General features: G+C 53.9%; 2 protein-coding genes across 8 annotated transcripts in view; one reads left to right on the plus strand and one right to left on the minus strand.

Annotated features, from left to right (window-relative positions):
* Positions 1–7,860, plus strand: CHRNA2 (cholinergic receptor nicotinic alpha 2 subunit). 2 transcript variants are annotated; one of them, XM_071222304.1, is made up of 5 exons: positions 1–63; positions 487–531; positions 2,083–2,192; positions 4,934–5,939; positions 7,404–7,860. In XM_071222304.1, the coding sequence occupies exons 2-5, from the start codon at positions 502–504 to the stop codon at positions 7,527–7,529; spliced, it is 1,272 nt and encodes a 423-aa protein (XP_071078405.1). In that variant the 5' UTR covers positions 1–63; positions 487–501; the 3' UTR covers positions 7,530–7,860. The 2 variants fall into 2 exon arrangements, with proteins under 2 accessions (XP_071078405.1, XP_045058466.2); XM_045202531.2 differs by lacking the exons at positions 1–63; positions 487–531; positions 2,083–2,192 and adding an exon at positions 4,870–4,894 and having other exon boundaries at positions 5,070–5,939.
* Positions 7,861–9,350: 1,490 nt separating this feature from the next.
* Positions 9,351–24,727, minus strand: part of PTK2B (protein tyrosine kinase 2 beta) — a 114,558-nt gene continuing 99,181 nt past the window's right edge. For 5 of the 6 annotated variants that reach the window (XM_024568880.3, XM_053910709.1, XM_045202410.2 and 2 more), the window contains 10 exons: positions 22,477–22,585; positions 21,216–21,281; positions 20,010–20,135; positions 15,377–15,523; positions 15,119–15,154; positions 14,686–14,710; positions 13,211–13,257; positions 12,405–12,542; positions 12,058–12,138; positions 9,351–10,406 (listed from right to left, as the gene is read on the minus strand). In XM_024568880.3, coding sequence (XP_024424648.2) covers positions 10,191–10,406; positions 12,058–12,138; positions 12,405–12,542; positions 13,211–13,257; positions 14,686–14,710; positions 15,119–15,154; positions 15,377–15,523; positions 20,010–20,135; positions 21,216–21,281; positions 22,477–22,585 — 991 coding nt within the window. In that variant the 3' untranslated portion in view covers positions 9,351–10,190. The remainder of the gene's footprint in view (positions 10,407–12,057; positions 12,139–12,404; positions 12,543–13,210; positions 13,258–14,685; positions 14,711–15,118; positions 15,155–15,376; positions 15,524–20,009; positions 20,136–21,215; positions 21,282–22,476; positions 22,586–24,727) is intronic. The other variant, XM_045202413.2, reaches the window with a different exon arrangement.

Genomic DNA, 24,727 nt, shown 5'->3' on the forward strand with positions numbered 1-24,727 from the left:
CCCAACACCTCGGACGTGGTCATCGTGCACTTCGGGCTGTCCATAGCCCAGCTCATCGATGTGGTATGCCTGTCCCACCCCCTCTGAGCCCAAGTCACGGTCCCCTTTCCCACGGTCCTCCCTCCCTCCCCAGCCCCAGCCCTTCTCCTTCTGGCCCCCCAGCCCACCTCAATCAAGGTCCCTCCCTCCCTCCCAGCCCTGGAGACCCTCCTGGGGGACCCTGATTTAGCAGAGGGGTTTCTAGATGCTTTGCTTGTTCCACTGGACACAAGCTCAGAGGACCCAAGTGGCCTGTGTGACCCTAAAGCATTTGAGCAAGGGGTACAGTCAGGAGGGGTGTTGGCTGGGCCACGTTTGCTGTATCATATAGGAGGGTCTTCTGGAGAGTGAGGGGTTGAATCAGCCTGTCCCATGTCACCCTGTCTTCTGGGGCTGGTTCCATCACTCTGACTGCTCTTATCCTATCTCCCGCTGCCTGCTGGCCAGGATGAGAAGAACCAAATGATGACCACCAACGTCTGGCTAAAGCAGGTGAGCCCCCCGCCCCCGTGAAGGCAGGAGGGGGGGCAATGTGTTTGCTCTTACGTGCCTGCTCCCCCCTCTCCTGGATCCCTACCCAGGCTGACGCACTTGTGTACACGTTGCGGGACTGTTCCTAGAGGGGGAGAGGCATCGTGCAGGGGAGCTTCTCCACGGCGCAACACTGCACCGCTTTAGTGCCGATGCACAAAAGCAAAACGGCCCCTGGACCTAGGGCAGCCCTAGGGTCTGGGAGGTGGGGTCCAAGCCCCTGTGCTGCCACGTACTGTCCGTACCCTGCCTCACCCTAACTCACTGGATTGTTGTGAAGATTAGAAAAAAATAATCCAAAGGGCCCCAACACAGTTGACTTTATAAAGGGTGGTGGTTATGTTTGTAATGATTATAAGCCCCACGGGCCAAAGGACAGGCTTGTGTGCCAACACCAGTCATTCTCTGTTGGGGTAGTTGCTCCTTTTAGGTCTAAAAGGGAGGGACAGGGGAAACCGTCCTGGGAATGCGGCCGCACAACTTTGGAGTTTTTTCGTTGCTGGAGGTTTTTTTCACGCGCTGAGCATCCACCAGGGACCTGGTGCTAGCAGTGAGACGTTGTCCTTGGCTTCGCGGGCCTTCCAGGCGCACCGAATCAATGCACGCGCACGTCTGCACGCAACCACCATGTGTGGTGATGCCAGAGCGGCAAGTGCAGACAGTGAATAATTCTAACCTGGTTTGGGGGAGAAAGCAATTTCACGTGGACCTACTGGTGTCCCCCCCCACACACCCCCCTCCCCGGTGGCACTCCTAGGGGGCGCTCTGAAGCACAGTTTGAAAGTCACTGGGTCACTCCCCTTTCTCAGCTGTATATTCCTCCAGGCTTTTACCTCCCTGGTCCTCAGTTTCCTTATCTGTTAAACGGCGAAATTCTTGCACCTGCATGGTATTCTCTGCCCGGCTCTCCCATTGAGGATGCAAATAACTTTGTAAATTGTCAAGCATTAGAAAAACAAAGTTAATCCTGGCTGGTGTGGCTCAGTTGATTTAGAGCAGGCCTGAGAACCAAAAGGTCACTGGTTCGATTCCCAGTCAAGGCAAATGCCTGGGTTGCAGGCCAGGTCCCCAGTAGGGGGCGTGTGAGAGGCAACCGATTGAAGTATACCTCTTGCCCATCGACATTTCTCTCTCTCTCTCTTCTCCCTCCCTTCCCCTCTAAAAATAAGTAAATAAACTCTTTTTAAAAAAAATATTATTACACACAAGTGAGGTGGCCCCCCGGAGCCGTCCAGCTGGGGAGGGGTAGAATGAGGACTAGAGTCGGGACTAGGGGGACAATGACTAAGTGTGCCCAAGACTCTAAGTACTAGACCTGAGGCAAAGCCAGGGGGTTGGCCATGTTAGACAAGACTCCTGATTCCCAACCCAGAGCCCTTTCCCTCTGTGGGGCTGGACGAGCTCAGTGGCGATCCCCAACCCGGCTACCAGGGCATCCCCAGGCTGCCTGTTTGCCCCGAAACCCCCTCCCCAGGCAGCACCGGATGACCTGAATCCCCTCCACACGCACAGGAGTGGAGTGACCACAAGCTGCGCTGGAACCCCGCGGAGTTTGGCAACATCACATCCCTCCGGGTCCCTTCAGAGATGATCTGGATCCCCGACATTGTCCTCTACAACAAGTAGGAAGCCGCTGGGGTCCTGGGAAGGCCCCTGGGAGGCACCTTGGGAGAGGTTTCTGGGTTGGATTTGGGAAGTGCAGCCCCTTGTGTCTCACCCTCGTTGCCCCCCAAGTCCTGCTTTGCTACTACTACCCACCCTACCCCTAGCTTTTGTACTGATTCCTTTATTTCTTTCATTTTATTTCTCTAATGCATACACCAAAGCTTATTGAGCACCTACTATGTGTCAGTGCCTGGTGCCATGCTAATGGGACACAGACTTGCCAACACTATTACTTGAAAGACGTGGCTGGTGCAGGCCGTGGAAACAACGCCTACAGGTTGGAGTTCTGCAGCGCAGCGGTGCTGCTAGAGCAGGGAGCAAGCTCACTGGTGTGGGTGTACATAAAAATCCTGCTACTTATAGTTGCCTTGTATTCAAGACCAGAAAGGACCAGTCTTGGAGCATAGTGACTAGAAGCCAATAAAAGGCAGAGGAGTCTAAATGGAGCCCCAGTGGGGCAGAGGGGTTGGGGGGGTTGATAGAAGAAATAGAGACCTACAACTTTATTTATGGTGTTTGGTAGAGGGTAGTTCTTCATTTAGAAGTCAAGAACTTAAAATTAAAAGATATTTGAGACTATGCTCATCTAAAAGATGTTCTAAAGTGGGGCCCTAAGGAATTCTTAGGGATATGAGTAAATGTGGAAGACGGCCCTGTGGGCAAATGATTCTGGATAGTACTGCACGCCGCTCCCCGCCCCCAGGCCTTTGGAAGACGTCAGAGCACAGCAGCATTGAAACGTTGTCAGAAATCGTGCAGCCAAGAAACCCGCTCAGCCCGGCATTTCCCAATCCATTTGACGCAACCTTGGGAAAGCCATTTAAAAAAATAAAACAAAGGGGAAAGACCCACTTCTGGAGTTTGGGTGCCACCAACCAGGTCAGAGGGGAACAAAACCGGTTCCCTGTCATTGGAGCCCTTTCTTCTTTCCTGTAAAATATTATAGTTCATTGAATCACTAGAAGTGTGGTTTAAATGAATTTGCTGTAGGATCTTCACGTGTATTTTCCTTTTAGAACCACAGGGTTTTGAATCATTGGAGCTGTTTCTCTATACACCGTCAGCAGGGGTTACCTGGAGGCTCCAACCCCACAGGTGCCTAGTGTTGGCCGCTTCCACCAGAATCACCGGCACCTGGCCCCATATGTCTATTCCCTTGAGCTGGGACCCAAACTCCATCTACTTTCTGCTTCCTGCACATCTGGCAGAAGTCAGAAGCAAAGTCCTTACTTAACATCAGATAAGACCTGGAGTTTTAGGGTTACCAATAAGGCTTCAGCCAGTGTTACCTGAATATAACAGGTAATTCTTATGATAGTTCAAACCAAATTCTTGTATTTAAAGAAGGGTCTCCTCCAACCAAACACTCGGTGCCAGGTTTACAGGAAGACCTGAGAAATCGGGCTTTCCTTCCTCAAAACAGGGCACATCTTGCCATCTAGTGGTAACTATGTGTGCTGCTGACAAAAATGCTTCTGAAAACTTCCGCCCTGATCTGTTACTCTCCTTCGAAGTTCCCATTTCCAACCTTTTCTTTAAAAGATTCCCGTTTTCCGGTCTCTAGCCCGGAACCACTCCATGGGAAATAAGTCCCCTCCTGGTGTTCTTCTGGTTCTCGGGCCTTCAGAATTGACCTCAAGAGCTGCACAGGGAGGGACAGCTTATTAAAGACTAAGGTGCGGAACACTCTGTGTCCCCTCCCAGGTTACATTCCCAAGGGGAACGGGGCTCAGGCTCCTGGGAAGCCCAGCCTGACTTGTAGCCCCTGCTTCAGTGTCCCTAGAAGCCCTAAGGAAGTCCCTGTAAGCCCTTAAATGCGTAGCTGCATGACAAGAATGGCCCTGCCCCTCTAATCTAGGCACACCCTGTGAATTTTGTCCTTCCCCCCCTTCGTCCCTCGTTCTGGAGGATGCTCTGCTGGTACCCTCCCTACCCCTTCTCTCCACCAAATCCTACCATCAGTCAAGGCATCACTCAAATGGCAGGTTTCATGGTGACCTGGTCACTCCAGCCAGAAGGGAGTTTCCCTCCATCCCTGTTGAGGAGCCCTCAGAACGCTGCTGTGCAGCAGCTTCCCTCGTGTGGCCGGTGTTTGGGCTGCCTTTCACCTCCTCCTGCTTCCTCAGGGGCGGGCCGAGTCTCACCCTGTGCCCCCACAGCTCCCACGCGGGCTCCGGTGGGTGAGGCGGGCTCAGAAACGCACGAGGAACGGGTGCATCAAGGAATTATCGTCCTTCACTAGCAAAGACATGGGGTCTCTCCTCAACAAGGCACTAAAGGAGGTTCCAGGTGGGAAGACCTGACCCCCAGGTGAGGGCCTGACTCACCATTTGCTGGGGGCAGAAAACACACTCATGAATAATCACTCTAAGCTATCGAATGATCACAGAAATATATGCGATCTATAAAATACACATGATATATATGTCAGAATGTTAATAGTGGCTGTTTCTTATGTTCTTGGAATATTTTTATATTCTTCAAAATTCCTACTTTTGTAGTTAAAAAGATGAGCCTGAAAAGACGGTGCCAGTAGCCATCGATGTCAGTGTGCTGGAAGAGTCTTCCACACTGGCGTGCACCCCAACCACCCGGCCGGGTCTGGCTCTGTTACTGGGGTCCCTGCTGCCGGTTATCTGGAGCAGCCTGGCATGCGCAGGTGGGGTGTGTGGGCCCTCCAACTCCTCTCTCTCCCCAGTGCAGATGGGGAGTTCGTGGTGAACCACATGACCAAGGCCCACGTCTTCTCCACGGGCACGGTGCACTGGGTGCCCCCGGCCATCTACAAGAGCTCCTGTAGCATCGACGTCACTTTCTTCCCCTTCGACCAGCAGAACTGCAAGATGAAGTTCGGCTCCTGGACGTATGACAAGACAAAGTTCGACCTGGAGCCGATGGAGCAGACGGTGGACCTGAAGGACTACTGGGAGAGTGGCGAGTGGGCCATCATCAACGCCACGGGCACCTACAACAGCAAGAAGTACGACTGCTGCGCCGAGATCTACCCTGACGTCACCTACTACTTTGTCATCCGGCGCCTGCCCCTCTTCTACACCATCAACCTCATCATCCCCTGCCTGCTCATCTCCTGCCTGACGGTGCTCGTCTTCTACCTGCCCTCCGACTGCGGGGAAAAGATCACCCTGTGCATCTCCGTGCTGCTCTCGCTCACTGTCTTCCTCCTGCTCATCACCGAGATCATCCCCTCCACCTCCCTGGTCATCCCGCTCATTGGAGAATACCTGCTCTTCACCATGATCTTCGTCACTCTGTCCATCGTCATCACGGTCTTCGTCCTCAACGTCCACCACCGCTCCCCCAGCACCCACAATATGCCCCACTGGGTGCGGGCGGCCTTCCTCAGCTGCGTGCCACGGTGGCTTCTGATGAAACGGCCTCTGCCACCCTTGGAGCTCCATGGCCCCCCAGATCTGAAGCTCAGCCCCTCCTATCACTGGCTGGAGACCAATGTGGATGCGCAAGAGAGGGAGGAGGAAGAGGAGGTAGAGGAAGAGAGATGGGTGTCGCCCCCCTCCATGGGTGTCCTCCACAGCCATGCCGATCTGCACCAAGGGGCCTCAGGCCCCAAGGCAGAGGCCCAGTTGCAGAAGGGAGGGCTCCTGCTCTCGCTTCGCGTGCAGAAGGCGCTGGAAGGCGTGCACTACATTGCCGATCACCTGCGGTCTGAGGATGCCGACTCTTCGGTGAGCTGGGGCTGGGCTCCTTCCCTGGATGACTCCATCAGCCCAGCAGGGAATCTCCTTACCCCAGGGTGTTTCATTGGGGCAATCCAGTCTCCTTCATGCGAGAACCCTTCTCCCTCAGTCATGGCCCTTGGGAGTCTGGAATAAATAGTGGTAGAGAACATCCAGCTGGCAACTATTAAGACATGAAGTGGCAGGTGGCAGACCAGCAGTCAAGAATGCCCCAGCCGCCCTGGCCAGTGTGGCTCAGTTGGTTGGAGCGTCCTCCTATAAACCGAAAGGTTGTGGGTTTGATCCCCAGTCAGGACACCTGCCTAAGGCTGCGGGTTCTGTCCCTGGTCAGGGTGCGTACAAGGAGGCCATTGATCAATATTGCTCTCTCACATCGATGTGTCTCTCCCTCTTTCTCTCCTTCCCTTTTCCTCTCTCTAAAATCAATAAGCATGTCCTTGGGTGAGGGCTCTAAAAAATTTAAAAATTAAAAAAAGAGAGAGAGAGAGAGAATGCCCTAGCTAAGCCCAATTGGAAGACAGCCAGACAAAGCTTCGCACGCCATCCTCACCACCTTTTCTCCCCATTACCCGCTGGTTGGGGAAGGGGCAGGGGGAGATGGGGAGAGCATCAGCAGCAGAGACCACACGTCAGGCTGCTGCGGAGTCGGCCTTCCTCCTGTGCCCTGATGGTCTCCCCCTCCTCCTCCTTGTTTGTGAGTCCTGGGTATTTTGTGAACTTCACTGTTCACACTCAAACCCTGCGGAAGCTTGCTTGGACCAGGTGGGCTCCCCTCCTTGGCCTCTGCCATGTCTGGCATTATTAGGTGAGCCGGCCACTGCCCAGCATCACAGAATTCTTCTTAACAACTTAGGAAAGCGTGAAGGGCAGGGAGGTTTTCACTGGGTGATCTTGATGAGTAGATGAGAGACATTCTCATTGTCTCATCTGGGAGCAGCTAGGAATTCTGCCCCACTCACCTGGACTGTGTGCCTGAATTCCACCAAGTGCCCCCTACAACTCCCCGAGCCTTCCCGGGGCTGCGCCTGCCCTCACCTACTCCCCTCTCCGTCTCCTGGAGGGGATGGGTGAATGGGGGATCCGGAGGCAACATGGGGGCAGCAAAGTCTTCACCATTTTATAAGTACTGGGTGGTGTGTTTAAACCACTGTAGGCCTCTGGGTGTTCTAGAACTTTCTTGTGTCCCTCCAGCCTCTCTTACCTGGAACTTGAGGGCCTCGGGAAAGGCCCTGGGCTGTGTCAGGGGTAGAACAGGGTGGAAATCGCTTAGGAAAGCATTTGTTTGAGTCTTGAGATAACCCATTACCCACCCACCCACACCCACTTCCGCTTCTCAAGGTCTCAATGGGGTCCCTTTGCCTCTGTGCCATTTGCAAGGGGCTGGCGTGGGTGGGACCCCTTCCCTTTCCCAAGCCCTGGCCCCTGTCACTGGGAGCCCTCTTCCATCTGCAGGTGAAGGAAGACTGGAAGTACGTGGCTATGGTGATTGACAGGATATTCCTCTGGCTGTTTATCATCGTCTGCTTCCTGGGGACTGTGGGACTCTTCCTTCCCCCGTTCCTGGCTGGAATGATCTGATTTCACATCCCCGGCTTTGGCCCAAAGGTGGCACTGCTGACCACCCTTGCTCCTGCCTCCAGAACCCACCTTTGGGATTAATACCATGTGCCCTGCCCTGCAGTCCCTACACTGGCCGGTCCGAAGACTTCCTGACCCCACTCACTTGGCTGTGCATGTGTGCACTGAGCCTCTGCTGGGCGCAGAGCCCAGCTTCGGGTGCTGAGGAGCAGGAAAGGGAGGGACTTGCTCTGCAGAAGGTTGTGACGAGGTGGTGACAATGTGAAGTGTATGAGATGCTCCCAAAGGAGCTATGTAGACTCTGGGTGACAGGAGCGTCACACAGGGAAGCAGAGGGCAGGGGTGAGGCCAGGCGAAGGGGAACACAACACAGGCCTCAAAGGAGGGGTGTGGGGGAGAGGGGAGAGGGAGCCACAGGGGGCAGAAGGACTATGAGTGATGTTTTGGATTCAGGAAGGAGCCTGGAGTGTTAGAACAGCCAGGCTGAGGCGGGGCTCCAGTGTGGGAAGCACTGGCTGGCAGGTGGGGTGTCTTTGAATGAGGTGGAGAAAGGAGTTCAGAGTCTGAGAGTGGGAAAGGCTTTCGGGGAGGGAAGGGAGGGGGAGCAGGCTACAGGTGGAGCAGAACTGCAGGGCGGACCCTCAGGCAGAGGGGGGAGGGCTAGCACACCAGCCCCTGCTGCAAACTGGCTCAGCACCAGCCTACCCCTAGAGGCTGGGCAGCACTGAGCGTCCCTGCTACAGGGGTACCATCTGCCCTTCAGCTCTTGTGAACAAACCACAAGGTCAGCCTGAGCCACTCTCGATCCATCTTGCTCCCTCCCCCACTCCCTCCACGGGGCAAGTGGTGGTTGCCACTCAGGAGTGAGTGGTTTGCTTTGGACCTTGTGACTGTTTTGTAAGTGCCAACACTGCAAGACCCAGGACTACTTCCCTTCCCGGCCTGCCCTCCTGTCCTTCCCAAGGCCCCACGGTGCGTCTGAGCCGCTCTGAACTGCCCGCACAGTCTGTGTTCGACCCTTGGAATCCAGCCACCCATGGCCATCAGTTGCAGCAGGAGCCTAGAAGAGTTCCAGCCAGGGAATCAGACCTCACCCCGCCCCAGCTAGTCCCACTTCCCCAGGGTGGAACCCCAGCAGCTAAAAGACGTGGACACTGGGTTCTTGGGTCAGTGTGGAGACCCCAGACACGAAGCTGAGCAGGGCGAGCTTCCAATTTCCCTTTGATCTTTGGGGTTCCTCTCCTTCCAAACCCCCAGCCCCAGCCTCTGCTCCTCAGTTCTCTCCCAAGACCCCCGACTCAGTGGCCAATTTTGGTTTCTGGCCCCTCCCTGTTCTCTGCACAAGGTCCCCAGCCTCTCTCCTCCCTCCCAGATCTCCCAGCCTGGATCTCCTGGTGCACTGATGCTCCCTTATGTTAATCCACCTCCCATCCATCTTCCAAGTTTGTAGAGAGATCAAATAAAATCGAAGCTGCTGTTCATCTGGTGGTGCAGCCCCTTGCAGCATCCCGAGGACCACCAGAGCCTCCTCCAGAACCCTGGTTGTTTGTTTGGATGCCAGCTGGGAGTGCCGTTCCACTGACGTCCCTCCTGTGGCCATGTCGGGGGCTGCCCCAGGTCCCCACTGGAAAACGCCCCTTTGGTCAGGTGCAGAGCGAAGGGGTTGCGGCTCATAGCTGACCCCACTGCATGGGCGTCACCAGGCCCCCCTGGGCTGAGCTCAAGCATCAGCCCTTGGTCTGTGCGCAGCTGAGCACAATCAGTTTCTTCCAGGGCTGTGGCTAATGGCAGTTCAAACAAATGAAGCGATCAAACCACAAAGCAAATAGTACAATTTTAATTCATCCACAAGTCAAATAGAAAGAATGGAAAGTGTTCTGCACAAACACGAGACAGATGGTGGGAGGGAACTGGTGAGAAAGGGGGAAAGAAAAGGAGAAGGGCAAGAAAAGAGGAAGAAAGGAGGAGGGGCAAAGTAGGGGAAGAAAAAGTGGGAGGAAGGAAGGAAGGGGACTGTGACCTAAGTCCCATTTGGCCTCAACTCCCCTTCTCCTCGACACTTGGCGTGTTGACAACACAGTGTCAACAACCAATAATGTGTTGCTGGACCACGTCCCAGGTCCCCCTCCAGGGGGCACATGGCTGCCAGTTCAGACCAAACTCACATTAAATAAATTCCAATATACACTGTACAAGAAAGCCAGGTCCATCCCTCATCTCACCAACTGTCCACCTGGTGACTGCTCTCTGACCCCTCTGCATCCGTGGGCAGAAGAGCAAGAAGGAATAGCTTGGTTTCCCAATGGCCTGCTATGTCCATGCATAAAGCCATTGTGGCCACTAGGGGCATCGGCGTGACCCCCGACAGGCCAGGCAGGTGTGAGGAGGGAATGGCCAGTGGCAGCTGTGCTCCCTCTGAGCCCTCCTTGTCACCCCTTGGATTCTACAGCCCTGAGTCCCCTCTGTCCAGCTGCAGCCTGAACAGCACCGTCTGGGGATCAGGGTAGGGAGGGGGTGTCGTGCAAAGTGGCAAGGGAAGAACTCCCCTCGGCCTTCCCCCTGAGAAGACCCACATGACCGAAGGCAAGGCAGGGGCCGGGGGCAAGGAAGGTACACGACAGGTGGGGGCGGAAGACGCAGACAGGTGGCTCCCACCCTCCATCACTCTGCAGGTGGGCGAGCCAGGTTGGCCAGAACCTTGGCCTGGTCCACGGCATCCAGCAGGTTCTTGGCATCCACAGCCAGGGCGTGGGAGGCCGTGAGCATCTGCCGCTTGCACTCCTCGCTCAGGGAGGTCACGGCGTTTTGCTGCGCCAGCCGCATCTTATTGATGAGCTCTGCCAGGTCCTTGTTGAGCAGTTTTTGGGTCCCTTCAATCTGGAAAAAGAGTGCACAGGAGAGGTCGGAGCCACGCCACACAAGTGTCCACTTCAGTGTTGGCTGAGGCAGTCAGAATTTCTCTGGGGGGCAAGTCAGACCCAGGCCAGGGCTGAGTCCAAGGCCCTGAACGGGCTGGAGCCAAGCCACCAAGGAAAGACACTGCAGACGTCCCAGACCCCAGCCCAGTCTGACCCAACCCCACCGGCCCTCCCTGTATCACGTTTCATCTTCTTGTGCTGGCCCCGCGTTCAAGTGGGTGGCCGGGGGTCAGGGGCATTTATTCATTCGTTAGCCATGAGATCAGGAGCTCTAGGGCTACGGTTTGAGCTGCAGGGCGTTGTTTACTGCCTTGGGCCTGGGGCGTAGCACACTTCCGAGCTCGTACTCAGCATTCAAGGGCATTGAGCAGGTGAAATGAATGGCTGGGCCATCCTGCTGAGGGCGAGGTGCTCTCACGTCAGACAGGACAGCCCGGCCTGGGGCTCCTCTGTGGGCCACCGCTGCCACAGAGAGGGGTGCTGGGAAACCCCCACCCCCGCACCGTCCTGTCTTGAACAGTCCTAGACAATGGGGATTCGGTGGTCACCTGTGCCACATCACTGACCACGGGCAGTTGCCACATCAAACCGCAGCCCGGCCAGGGCTGTGGGGTTTCCAGACCAATAGCCAACAAATGCGCAGAGGCGCGGCATGAGTTGCCTATTGCTGCAGGGACAGAGCACCGCAAACGCAGTGGCTTACAACCATACGTTGACCCTCTTACAGCTCTGGAGGTCGGGAGTCTGGAGTGGGCCCAACGAGGCTAAAGTCAGGGAGACGGCGGGGCCGCGCTCCTTCTGCAGGCTCTATGGGAGAATCTGTCCCCTGGCATTTCCCGCTTCGAAAGCCTGTGGCCGTCCTTGTCTTGTGGACCCTTCCAGCCCAAGCTGATATCATCTCGGCCTGTGCTTCGGTCACTGCATCCCTCTCTGACTCCTGTGAGAGCTCTGCTTCTACCTCCCTCTTGTGACAACCTGTGACTACATCGGCCCACCGTGGACGACCCAGTGTCCTCTCCCCACGGCAAGTTCCTCGACTGAACCGCATCTGCTGAGACCCCGTGCCATGCAAGGCAACATAGCACAGGCTCTGGGAGTTGGCACAAGGCCCTCTCTGAGGGGCTGTACTACCCACCACAGGCTCCTATATCAACACCGAGCACAAGCCTCCTATATCAGTGTTCAGCGGTTGTTTGCTTCTCACTTAAATAAAGAAAAATAGATTAAATGGTCAACAATAGACACCTTAACTGCTATTTCCGTCACACACTCGGCTTGCCTTTAGCGTGCAGGGAGACTAGACGAGGGCTCACAGGAGGGCCGAAAGGGAAGGTGTGTCCTCCCTTGCACATCCACACACGGTAAGACATCGCTGCAACTACCTGAGACCTAAACTAGGAAACCGGCCCTGAGGGGCTGGCCAGGTCCCTAGGTACCAGCTCAGCCCCTTGTGGCACCTGCACAGATGTGCTGCGCAGGGCCACCCGCTGCAGGCTTGGCAGGCAGCAATGAGACTGCCCAGGTGAGCCCCCAGGTGAAACACAGCTGGGCAGGTGAAGCTGAAGGGGATGCTGAATGAGGGTGGCACCCTCCGAGACCAGGACACTCACCTCTGTCCGTGAAGATGACGGCAAGGAAGGCAGGATGTTGTCCACACTCCCGATGAGCTTCCGCAGGGTCAGGCCCACATTCTGGGAGAGAAAGGGTGGTGTGACTGCACCTTTCGCTCCGTGAGAAAGCCATGCTGCCCTCGGGAGGAGTGCTGCTGGCCAGTGTCTGCCTTCTGGGGCTACCTGGGACTAAACGCCCTCTGACCACGTTGCTCTAACAGGGGTCTTCCTGGGAAAGACGCCAGTACGTTGGGCTGACCAGGAAGCTCAGCCCCACCCCACGTGCTTGCAGGACTGGGATGAACAGCCTCCACCTCCCCTGCCCTGGTTCTGCCCCTGGCGCTCACCTTCACCACCACCACGTAGGCCTCAGGGGGCAGCTGACAGAGCTCATTCTTGAGGTCCAGCACAGCCCGCACCAGCTCCATGACGTTGAGGTACACCATGTCGTCGGTCCGATCCAGGTTGGCTGTGGGCTGGATGGACTGGCGGGGACGGGGGTCTCGAGTCAGGGGGTGCCTCCATTCCTTCCTGGGAGGCACTACAGGTGCCAACTCAGTCCCCAGCCCGATTTGAAAAGATCTTCTCCAAGCTACCAGTGCCCTGTGTTGGCGGTGCACCCCTCCCTCTGCCTCTGGGGCAGTGGTTCTCACATTAGAATCTGCCGGGGAGCCTTCAAGCAGACTGGTGGCCGGCTTCACGCCAGACCAACTCAACCATCACCCTGGCGTGGAGGCCGGTGGCTTTCAAAAGCACCTCGGGCGACTCTAGCAGACAGCCAAGGCTGAGAACCACTGTTCCAGAGTGAGGAACACCAGCACCCACCCCAGGCTACTGCAAGAACAAGGTGGGTGCTGACACCCAAGGGGGTACGCCCAAGAGAGGAGGGGGCCCCAACTCCTGCTCCTAGGGCAGGACCAATGAGCTTTCCTTCAGGTTGGGGAGAGAGGAGACTGGCCTTCCCCTTGCTTTTTCGTGGCTTAGCCACGTGGCCTTAGACAAGGCGCTGCCCCTCTCTGGGCCTCAGCTACACCATGAGGGTGCTGGACTAGGTTATTACCGAAGGCCTGTGAACTCTTCACAATCCACAGACTTCAGTCTTGGGGAGCCCCGGTTCAAATTCATTACCAGCTTCGGCAAAGCCAACACATACCTGTGCGCCCAGCCGTGGTGGCTTCTGTGGGGGACCCGTGAACTCTGCTGCAAAAGGAGGGAGAGTGAGGGGGGCAGTTCTCAGCAGCCTGGCCCTTCCCTTTGTGCCTGCTGATAAACAATCAATCTCCTCTCTGCTACCGGGAGACACGAGAAATGAAACCCTAATTCCAGACCGCAGGGAAAGAAAGTAGCCCCCCTGGCCCTCCGGCAGCCAGGGACAGTCCTGTTGTCCACTTCTCGGAAAGAAAAAGCCGACGTCACAGCAGCACTGGAGGGACTGCAGAGGGGGAGCCAACCCCTGAAAGCCTGTGCGCCCGGCCCTGAGGGACAGCACAGCCTCTGGCCTGGACAGTCCCGAGGAACAAGCTTCACTCTGTGAAGGCAGCGAGCGGGTGGCCGCAGCATCAGTCCCCAGCCCGGTGCCCCTGCGGCTAGCGGGGTGGGTTTGTGAGTGCTTCCCAGGGGCCCACTCTGAGCACTGGGGGAGTCGAGGAAGTGAGGCAGCAGAAGAACCGCACCCCTCACACCCCACTTTGATAAGCGAAGGCACACACGGCCCTGTGGGCTGCAGGAAGAGCCGGCCCCAGAGCGGAAGTCACAGGCCCGGTTCTACTCTCAGCTCCTCCACCAAAGGGCTGTGTGTCACAGACGTGGCAGCTCACTTACGCTCCCTGGGCCTTAATTTTCATCGGTCAGAAAGGGGGCTGCTCAGAAGGGTCCCTGGAGCCAGGCTGCCTGGGCTCAGAGCTGAGTTCTGCTAATCACCAGCTGTGTGACTTTGGGTAAGTTACTTACCCTTCCTGTCCTTGCTTTCATGAGCTTTGTAAAGTGGGTGTAATAATAAGTTGTCTTATCTCACAGAGTTGCCGTGAGATGACACCAGCTGACATATGTAAGTGACTTGGGCCTGGGTTTGGCTTGTGTCAAGTTCTCTGTGACTGTGTCATCATCACAACACTCGCTGTCATCCCCACCATCATCAGCCCCACCCATCCGGAGAATGGAGATGTACCCAGTGTACTGCTGGCTCCTCCCCCCACTTCAGCAGAGGCCTTTGGAGAGACCCTGTCTCTCTTCTGTCCTCCCGGCCCAGGGAAAATGAGTATCAGCGGAAAGAGGCCAGGGGAACCGCCCTGTTTTCCTCCATGAGGAGACTCCAAAAGAATGAGTGGGGGCAGGAAGGTAGAGTGCCCCCTCCTCCAAATAAATCCAAGGAGGAGATAAACCAGGGAGGGGACTAAGGACCCCAGGACAGAGAGAGAGATGAGAAAGCGCGCCGGACTGGGAGAGCGTCGGGTGACAGATGGGGTGCAAGGGTAGACAACAACTCCAAGACGGAGCCCCTCTGCGCACTCTGAGTGAAAACACGGCAGACGTTTCTTAAAACTGCAAGTACACTCTACAGCTCTCCCGTGGCTCAATGCAAGAGGTCAAGTGCAAACTCCCACCAAGAGGGTGGGCATGGACACTTACTGTAGCCGGCCTCCTTCTCTGGGGTCTGGAAGGAAGGAAAAAGAACACATCACTGATGTGGCTCTGGGGACAACCCACATGCCCCTGACCTGTTGTCCACCCCCTCAACATGGCATTTAGAGGGTTAGAGATCATAGACATGGGGGGCATAGATTCTGGGGGGTTCCTGTCAAAAAGCGAGCTGGAGGCACATCCCTCCTTTCTACAAGGCTGAGGGGTCTGGGGCAGCAGAAGGCAGTGCTGTGGGTGTCGATCAAGTGAGAGCTCAGGAAAAGGGCCTCGTGGAGGTCAGAGGAGAGAGAAGAGCCTCGCTCCCAAGGTGAGAGGCAGAAGGGGAGAGATAGGCAGGCCCGGGGCCTGGGGCTGGGGTCCTGCTGTCTAGGAGGACATCCCAGCCTTCACTCTAAGGCAGAGGCCTCTCCCAGAGACTTACCAATGGGGACTTGTCGTTCATGTGAACCATGGGGTCCTGCAGAGGAGAAAACCAAAGCAAAGGACTTAGAGCTCCAGAACTAGGAACCCCAAGAACGCACAGAGAGCGTTCACTGGACAGCTGGGGGCACAGAGGAGGACACACCAACACGACGTGATGGCCTGGATGTGTCTCCCGTGCGAGCACGTTTATCAGAGTGTCTTCAGCAGGCTGCCGAGAACGGTGTCCCATCCCACCCACAGCTCAGCGGCTGCTCACCAGGGACTTCTCCTCCTGCCTCAGCCACTGGTAATCTTCCGCCATCTGCTTCTGCTGCTTGTCCAGGATCTGCCGCATCTTGGCCCTCTCAGCCTCCCAGAGCTGCTGGGCCTCTTCCCGGCTGCTGGGTCGGATGAAGTCCTCCTCCTGGGAGGGCAGCGGGGAGAGAGGGGAGGACGCAGTGAGCCTAGTCCCCAGACTCAGAGGAGGGACGGTCCTCTGAAGAGCCTCGTGGCGGCCACAAGACTTGGCCTCACAACACTGTTCTTAAATCCACAGTCACACGAGCAGACAGTTATTATTGGGTCCGTCAGCCCCAAGCACATGCCTGTGTTGCAATGGAATGCCAAACCCGGAACACGGTGTTTAACATGCATTGTATTCAAACGATTACATGATCTGTTAGACAATTTAATTTTCAAATTACTGCCCTAATGTTATTTTCTCAGCTGGTTATCTGTCATGGTTGCTGTCACTTGATCAATTTAGAAGTGCAAAGCCAACGCCCTAGAAAAGCCTCGGGCACTGCTCTCCAGCCCAACAACACTGCACAGGTCTGGAAACTTCGAGCAGCTGCAGTGCTGCCTGCAGCCCCACAGTGGGGCGGGGCCTGTGTGTGGGGCCCAGGCAGCCCCACAGTGGGGCGGGGCCTGTGTGTGGGGCCGGGCCTGAGAGAAGGAGCAACAGCAGGCACCCATGGATCGTGCCTTTTCATTAAAACAAGCTCTTTTTCAAGATGGTAGTTTGGGTTGTTTAACCAAAAGAAATGCATGAGCTAAGAGACAAAGTGAAGAACAAAATTTAAAGAAATACAGGTGTATAGACATGCAATACACACTTCCTCTCCTAGCCTTAGGGATCCAACCCTTGTTTTAACTCATTTGGGGGACTTTAGGCCTACTCATTGTTTTACCAGCTATTTCCCAAAAAGAAGGTATTGTGTGTTTTCTTACCACTTGCTTTAGCCTCAGGCTTCTCAAGGGTTCATTTGTATAGTTATCTGCTCAGTCCCTTCAAACCATTTTGCTTTCTTTTCTGCTGCCCAGCTTTGCATCTGGACTCCTGGACTTGCACTAACACTCCTGGAATGTGACCGGCATTTTTCCGATTGCATAAAGCCAAGGATGGCGTTGGCCGGGGGCCAGACTTCCCTCCGACATCCAGGCCAGCAGGCCCCTCCTAGTTTTTCCTTTGAAGTGGCCAGTTTCACTTGTCTAAAGTGCCAAAAATCCTTCTCTACCTACTTTAGCAAGCCATAATTTCTGCCAAACCTCTAAAGCTATTTTCCCCACTAAACTCTGTAAACACACTTGAATATAACAAGACAGGTAAATATTGAGATTTCTTCCTAGTGCTCATTCAGTTTCAATTACTGCTCTCAATTTCTAACAATACTTCTTCCCACTTCTTAGACTTCTTAGTGAAATGTTCTTTGTTCATTATTCTATTCAACAACTATATATTAAGCCACTGCTTTGTGGCAAGAGTAGGGATGGGTGCGGCGAGGGCAGCGACGTCCCTGTCTGCACGGGGCTATGTGAGCAGTAGCCAGACCCGGTGTTGCAGCCTCAGCACCAGGGGCTCGTGGGGCCAGATAATTCTTTGCTGGCGGAAGATGTCCTGCACTTTGCAGGATGCTTGGCTGCAACTCTGCCCTCCAGACGCCTCAGCACCTCCCCAGGCAAAATCACCAAATGGGGCAAAATCAGCCTCAGTTGAGAGTTCCTGAATTAGACCTTATTTTAAGAAAATAGATTTCAGAGCATAAGAGTATTTTATAATTGTGGAATCATACGAATGCATAAGATTTATTTCACAGAGGACAACGCTCCAAAAAGAGGGAATTTTAAGGTTACAGATAACCCCACTTATACCAGCACCTGCAAACACAGTGGTGTGGCTGCCCCAGGCTATGGACAGAGAGTGACCAACAGGAGCCAAGAGTCAAACACTTTGAATATAGAGGCAGGAATCTCCAGGCATAGGGAAGATGTGTGGACTGCGGAAGACCAGAGGTAATACTGGTAGGAGGAGTTACCGGAGACAAGTAAACACTATGGAATTTGTAAGCGCTAAGAAAAGGTTCCCACCACTCAGATGCCTAGTACGCCCCGGGCCCGATCAGCATCTCACAAAGTATTTTAAGATGCATCCACAGATTTGTTCCTACATCTTCCAATTTCATAATCAAATCCAAGGAAAAAGTGAGATTTAAAAAAAATTGAATCTCTTTTGGGCTTACTTGTCTGAAAAGTACCTCAGATATTCTTATCAGGCAATAAATACTTATGTGGTTGGTCACTCGTAAAAGGGATCAGGTCTTTGCGGTGCTTTACGTGACTCCACAAGCTGTGACCACTCCAGACTTTGGCTCTCCGCTCCTCCCCTCCCGTCCTCACGTCTGTCCTCACAGGGATTCTTCCTCGCTCGGGCCAAACAGCTCCCGCACTCGCCCTCTGGTTTCCCAGCACTCAGTCGTGGCTCCTACTGATGCCTCTGCCCCTTCCAATCCCCTCATCCCAGTTCCTTCCTGTCCAAATCTTACCCATCCTTCCAAGCCCAGCTGACGAAAAGAAAGCTGGAAGAGTTGTTCTCCTCTCTGAACTCTCACTGCACTTTTGCCGTATTTTGCTGAAATGTGTGTGCCACTCACAGCTTTCTGGCTTGCATTACACGTAGGTGTGCACCTGGCTTGTCTCTCCAGGACAACTGTAAGCGCACTGAAGGCGGAATCCCCCGGGTCTCTGGTCAGCACCTAGGACAGCTCCCAGCAAAGCATTCCTCCAAAATGTACCAAATTCCCTTTATTTTAAACCTCGGTTGTGAGATTGCTGCCTTATGGCTCTGGTGTGGCATCCCACAGATGCCCCGATGAGCCAGGCAATACCGTCAGTCAGTGAAAAGGGTGTTTTTATGGGAAAAAACATCTCTGATTTGTGTTAAATACTTTGCAGGGAGCCTATGCCTTTTCAGCATTCTACCTGGAAAAGGCTTTATCCACGTTTCTGATGTAACCATAAAATGGAGTTTATATTTTTAACCTTTTTTGGTTTATTTTAAGCAATGTTCATTATGTTCTTTTAGGCAGACTTTCCTCGTGGAAAGTACTTCTAAACCCCCGACACAAAAGGTCTTTTTTTCCTGCAGCACAGCCTGTCTTTACAGACTTGAACAAAGTCCTTATGGGAAGCAGGGATTAGACAAAGGCAATGCCGCCCCTCACACATGCAAAATAGCTTCCTTCTAAAAGGTCACATTGTAAAGCGAAACTCACTAAAACTCAATTAATTACGAATAAAGAGTCAAGGGCAGGAGGGCGGAGGAACTGAACGCTGCCCAAATTATAGTGCAGGCTTCAAAATGCAGCTTTGTTACCATTAAGCATATGCTAGGGTATAAATTGTTTAAATGATAAATGGGGAAATTTATTCCACAATAGATCTCAATGCCTAGAATTCTAAGTTATATTACTCATTTTTAAATTTTACTAAATTAAGAACAAGGGCACAGAATATATCAACCTATGTGTTTTCCTACATTTTCTAAATCTATTGGAATAATCATGGAGTTTTTCCAAAAAATTTCAGAGGCATATGTACTGAACGTGAAATATTGTGCGTGTATATGGAGTCAGAGCTAAAACAATAAGGGCTTTAGTCTGTTTTGTCACATAGCAAGGCTTGGTTTAGTAAAATATATTAAATGTTCGCGGCGACCACAAGGGCTATTTGGACTGAAGGAGAAATGGGTGCTGACCAGTGACAAGTGGGCAAGCAAGGGTGCTTTTATTTATTTTGTTATTTTTTAATCCTCACTCGAAGCCTCAGTCATTGATTTTGGAGACAGAGGAAGGGAGAGAGAGAGGGAGAGGGAGAAACATCAAAGTGAGAGAGAAACATCAATCGGTTGCCTCCCACATGTGCCCCAACTGGGAATCGAACCCACAACCTAGGTTTGTGCTGTGACGGGGGATCAAACCCACCACCTTTCGGTTACAAGACAATGCTCCAACCGACCGAGCCACCTGGCCAGGGCTGTTTATTAATTTATTTTACAAGCTGTGACAATCAGATGCGAACCCATGAAGTGCTCAGGGCCTCATACTGACAGTTACGACAAAGAGGTGACTGGAGAGGGTGTAGCCCCCCAGCTCCTTCCCAAACAGCAGCAACTTTTACAAAAGCAGCAGGAATGGAAGCCACAAGGAAGCCTTCCTCCGACTGGAGAGAGACTGAACACCCAAAGCAACCGGGCAGGAAGGGCAGAGCAGAACAGAACCTCCAGGGCCCTTCGTTCTCCGGTGCCAACAGGCTTAGTTGCCTCTCCCTGCAAGACTCCTCACTACACCCAGAGCTCAGGAAAGAGGGAGGTTTCTGGCACTCGCCACAGCACCAGAGTGCATGGGGCCGGTCCAGGTCCACCGGTGTCCTTGCGAGCAGAGCCTGGCTTGGCCCCCAGCTTCTGATGTGTTTGCAAAGGAGAGAGTCACAGAGCCCCTCAGCAGCCTGACTGGTGCGTGGAAGCATGCAGGGTATCCTGAGCCTGAGGTGGTGGGGTTCCCGGTGTCCCAGGTACCTCCCCTCCATTAGCCTCCTCAGTTCGGGGTGGGACCCGGCATGCAGAGTCCTCTTACCCGCATGCTGTGGCGCTTGAAGACATTGTGCCGGTGGAGAGGTGGGGTGTGCAGCGAGTTTACGGGAGATGGGTACTCCATAGGGCTGGTGAGCGTAGGTGAGCTGGCACACAAACCCTCGGGGACCTAGTCACGAGAAGCAAAGAAGCACCACGCACAGGGACAAGGCGAGAAGGTAGACAATTAGCTGCTACAAACTTAGCACAAAGAAACAATACGTGAGCACCACGGGAGAAAAAGGACTTGGTCTCCAGGAGCCAATAAAGAATGGAATATCGGCATTTCATTGGCCCTGTGGGGAAGACATGGCGGAGCAACAACACAGACAGCTCTTGGCTGGGACTGGGCACTGCCACCGTGGCTAGCAGCCCTCCGTGCCCTGCAAAAGATGGGCCCACACATGCGACCGACCGACCAAGTGCACGTCCCCTCCCTCAGGACCCTTCAGAAGAGAGTTCTATTTCATGGTCAGGTATAATTCACACACAGGTGTGTGTGTGTGCGTGATCACTGTGTTCAACATCACAAAAGGCACATTTGTTTATAGGGCATTGCTTCTATCTTCTGTGTCAAGTTTTTTTTCTTCAAATGAAGAGGATTTATGTTAGTTCTTGGCTGGGCTTGGCTGGGCACTGGGCAGGGACTCTGAGCTGGGGGATGTAAGAGAACAAAAGAAAGGGGCTGGGGCTCCTTGTGACCGAGATGCGAGAGACAGACACGGGACAGAGGCCTAGGCTCGGGCAGGAAGACGCCAACGTCAGTGATGACAAAGGTGGGACAGCGCTCAGATGAAACGCTTCCCTCTCTTCACTGGCCACCTCTGTGGGGAGCCCCAGGGAGCAACTCCGTTTTCTGAGGAACATGGACTGTCCCCAGCTTCCTTGGAGTCCTTCTCAGAAGGCTCTGCTCAGGGAGGCTCTGGACACGGACAGGCAGCTGTAGGCAGGCACACGCAGCAGCAGACACCGTGCACAGATGGGCTGGGCGTATGAAGCGCGCCTTCGCTGAGGATAGCCTGGTGGGACTGCGTTTGGTCTCTTTTGATCTCTGGGGACTCTGCGTTCAGATTCTTTTCTAGGTACCAAAGTAGGCCCTCTCCGTTACCTGAGTAGTGGTTGCTGCTCCTCAAGGCATGAGAATGGAATTTCAGGAAGGACCGAGATGAGAAATGGCCCTGAACTCCCCCAGCCCCCTGGTTATGCTCACCTGGAACTGCAGCTTGGGAGCCAGAAGGTTGGCTTGCGGAGGGGGCCTATACTTGGGTCGGCTGGGCTGGAGAGAGAGCACAGAGAGGTCAGTCCGGTGTCTCTCCTTGTGTGAGCACTGAAGGGGAGTCAGGTCAGAGACAGGTCAGGCTTGCTCAGAACGAAGAAGATGAGGGGACACAGTTTCTGTTGTGTTCACTTCCTGAGCACCCATTACACACTGAGTGAGGGAAGGGTACACAGAGGCCAGCCTCTCTGTCCTGCTGGGGGCCATTGCCAGGTGAGGGGTTACTGGGCTCTGGGTACGTAGCTTCCAGAGATAGGAGGTCACGGGAGCTCCGGCACTTACAGCAGCTTCACAGGGGAAGTGAAAACTGAGCTGGGCCCTGACTCAGGGAAGGGGAGAGGCACCCTGGGCCAGAGGCACCTGAGAAAAGGCCCTGCACCAGACAGGGTTTGTTACAGATGAACGCTTGTGTCCCCACCAAAGCTGCATGGTAAAGCCCTGCCACCCCATCCCCGCAGTATGACAGCCTTTGAAGGCAGGGCCTTGGCAGGTAAGGGCTGGATGAAGACATGAGGGTTGGCCCTTATAGTGGGATCTGTGTCCTTATAGCACTAAGAAGAGACTCCAGAGCTCCCGCTCTCTCAGCCCTGTGAGGACACAGTGAGAAGGTGGCCATCTGCAAGACAGGCAGAGTCCTCACCAGGCACTGGATCTGCCAGAACCTTGATCTTGGACTTCCCAGCTTCCACAAACGCCTGCTGTTTCAGCCAGCTGGTCTATGGCATTTGGTTATGGAGGCCCGAGCTGACTAATAGAGGCGCTGTCCTTCACAACCCACCCACCCAATGACGGGGACGCGGGGCACTGGCTCCTGAGCCCAGAGATGTCACAGAGGGTGTGGACACGAAGGCCGGACCTAAGAGGCCCAGACACACTCCTCATTCACGTGCCCGTGTGGGGATCTAATTTGTCCTTAGAAAACACCAGAAAGGAAGTGCTTAAGCTTCTCGAGGAGAGTGTTTCCAGGGTGACTCCCGGCCCCAGCTGCCCCACTGGCAGGTTCTGTCTGGCTGTCTCCGATTCCGTCTACTAGGGCACCGAGGGGGCAGGGGCCGAGCTCAGTGCTGACAGACGGCTGTGTCGAGGGGCTGGGAGAACTGTAGGGGCACACCCTGTCTGTGCTGCAAGGGAGGGGGCGCACCGTCAGGCCAGCAGTAGGCCAGACGGGGCCCAGAGAGGCTGGGGCTTGGCTTACCTTGGGTGGGGGTTCCTGGAAGGCTATGGGCTCCAAGATTTTGGGAGGTCGGTAGCGAGCATTCCTCTCCTGCTCCATAGCGATGTCTTTCTCCATCTGATAAATGTCACTGCCAAGGGGTCAGGGCAGATAGGGAGAGGGAAACAAGGTCAAAAATGCTCCTGGGGGCTCCTCTCTGCACTCCACCGAAGCCTGGAGAGGCCCGAAGATGACCACTGGGCCCCATTTTTATCTCCTTCGCAGAGTGTGCTGGGGAGACCCCTCCGAGACAGGCTGGGACATGGGCCCCGATGTCGCTTCCACACAAGGCTGGGAGGATTTCAGAAACAGATCCACAGAGGGAAAAACCCCTTGGAGAGACAGTCTCCAGCCCACTTCCCTATGCCTCTTGCCTTCCTGTGCCTGCCATTGGCCCTGATCCCCTATGTAGACTTCTGACATTCCAGCCAATGTCAGGACCAAGGCCTGGCTTCTGCATCTCCTGTTTCTCACTGAGCATCCATCAGCACACTGCTGGTGTGTGGCTCACTCCCACGCAGGCCACGTGCATGTTTTTCACTTTCTCACCCCATCCACTGGTTTCCAACCTGGGGATTGCAACCCCCCAAGGATTCTGGAATAATTGCAGAGGTCCATGAGTCCACATGCTCACAGGTGTACCATGCATTGTCTGTAGACCAAGTATTATGTATGATTGAAATAAATTTCTAGCCCTGACTGGTATGGCATCATTCTCAAAAGCGAAAGGGCACGGGTTCGATAACCAGTCAGGGCACATGCCTGGGTTGCAGGTTCGGTCCCAGGTCAGGACACATATGAGAAGTAATGGATCAATGCTTCTCACATCGATGTTTCTCTCTTTCTCTTTCTCCTCCCTTTCCCTCTCTCTAAAAATAAATAAAATCTTTATTAAAAAGAAAGAAAATAAATGTCTAGGCCCAAGATAGAGTTGCTTAGGGGTGTCACACGAGCAAGCCAAAACTTAGGCAGCTTTTGTGGCCCTCTAGATCCTTTGCTTGACCAGAAATGCAATGTATCAGCCAGCCCATCCCCAAACGCCAAGACGACTCTGGGCTCTGTGCTTGCTTCCTGGTTCCTAATTCATTTCCTGCTTTTCTCTCCCTGTTCCTTGTTCTTTATCACATTAAAGCTCCTACTTTCTTCTCCATTTTGCAATTCTCTGACCCTTGGGAATGGAGGCTGAATGCTTCACAGAGTGTTAATAAACTTTATAGCACCTAAATTGTCTTCTTTAATCACTTTCAATAACAGTACTACTGAATATATAATAGCTGATACTGTGTTTTCGGATTTATATGCACTATATTGTGTGAAGTAAACAATTCATCATATAGCTACTACATTTTGTCAATCAACAGATTCTAAAAGTGTAACTGACATTACATGGAGGAATTCTCAAACTTTGGTATTAAAAGGGCCCTCTTACCCCAAAAGATTGGGAAACACTTACCACATCCTTTTTTAGCTCTAACAGAGGACTGTCAGACTGTCACTTAGGGGAGGCAGCCTGGGTCACTGGGGACTTTGGGTGCCCTTCCGATCACAGCAAAAGAGGCCAGCTCCTAACTCCACCCATGCCAGGGACTGGCCCAGTGTCTCAGCCCAGAGAGGGGCACCCAGCCACTGCTCCCCCTGGTCCTCAAGCCCCAGGATGAAGTAAGACCCCCCTACCATCACCTCATCACCCCAGAGCTTTTGCTCTCTCGGGTTACATCTTTCAAATGCTTTTCTCTTGGAATCCCTTGGTTCCCCAAATCTCCTTTCTAAGGGGCCAGAAGGTGAGTCTGGAATTAATCAGGGATGTCAATGAGGGGGTAGACAGGAACAGAAAGGCCTTTGAAGCTGGGGGTCTTGCACACTGCGTCGCCACCCCTGCCCCTACAAGCAACGCAGTGTCAGTCCCAGTGCCCCGGCCTGGGCCTCCCAGTGTCCCGCCCAGGGTGCCTCCCACAGAGGCTATTTTCTTGCCTTAAAAATATGCCATCACAGTGACTGCGGGGGTTGCGGTCGCACTATTTAACGTGAACTCAGCACCAGATGCCCTAAAGCGAGGTCAGCAAACACCACGCACAGGCCCGCTCTGCCCACCACCTATTTTTGTATGGCCCCAGACTAAGAATGGTTTTTAAATGTTTTGATGACTGAAGAAAAAAGTATTTCGGGACATGTGAAAATGACATGAAATTCACATTTCATGTGTCCACAAACACAGTCTTACTGAAACTCAGCT

The sequence above is a fragment of the Desmodus rotundus genome, chromosome 9, assembly GCF_022682495.2.
Source record: "Desmodus rotundus isolate HL8 chromosome 9, HLdesRot8A.1, whole genome shotgun sequence".
In the NCBI taxonomy this organism is placed as follows: domain Eukaryota; kingdom Metazoa; phylum Chordata; class Mammalia; order Chiroptera; family Phyllostomidae; genus Desmodus; species Desmodus rotundus.

What these genes read in the sequence shown, in the direction of transcription:
- CHRNA2 (XM_071222304.1), top strand. Translation starts at nt 502, where the DNA reads ATGATGACCACCAACGTCTGGCTAAAGCAG. An exon ending in GACATTGTCCTCTACAACAA is followed by an intron (nt 2,193 to 4,933) that starts GTAGGAAGCCGC and finishes CTCTCTCCCCAG; the next exon opens with TGCAGATGGGGAGTTCGTGG. An exon ending in CTGAGGATGCCGACTCTTCG is followed by an intron (nt 5,940 to 7,403) that starts GTGAGCTGGGGC and finishes TTCCATCTGCAG; the next exon opens with GTGAAGGAAGACTGGAAGTA.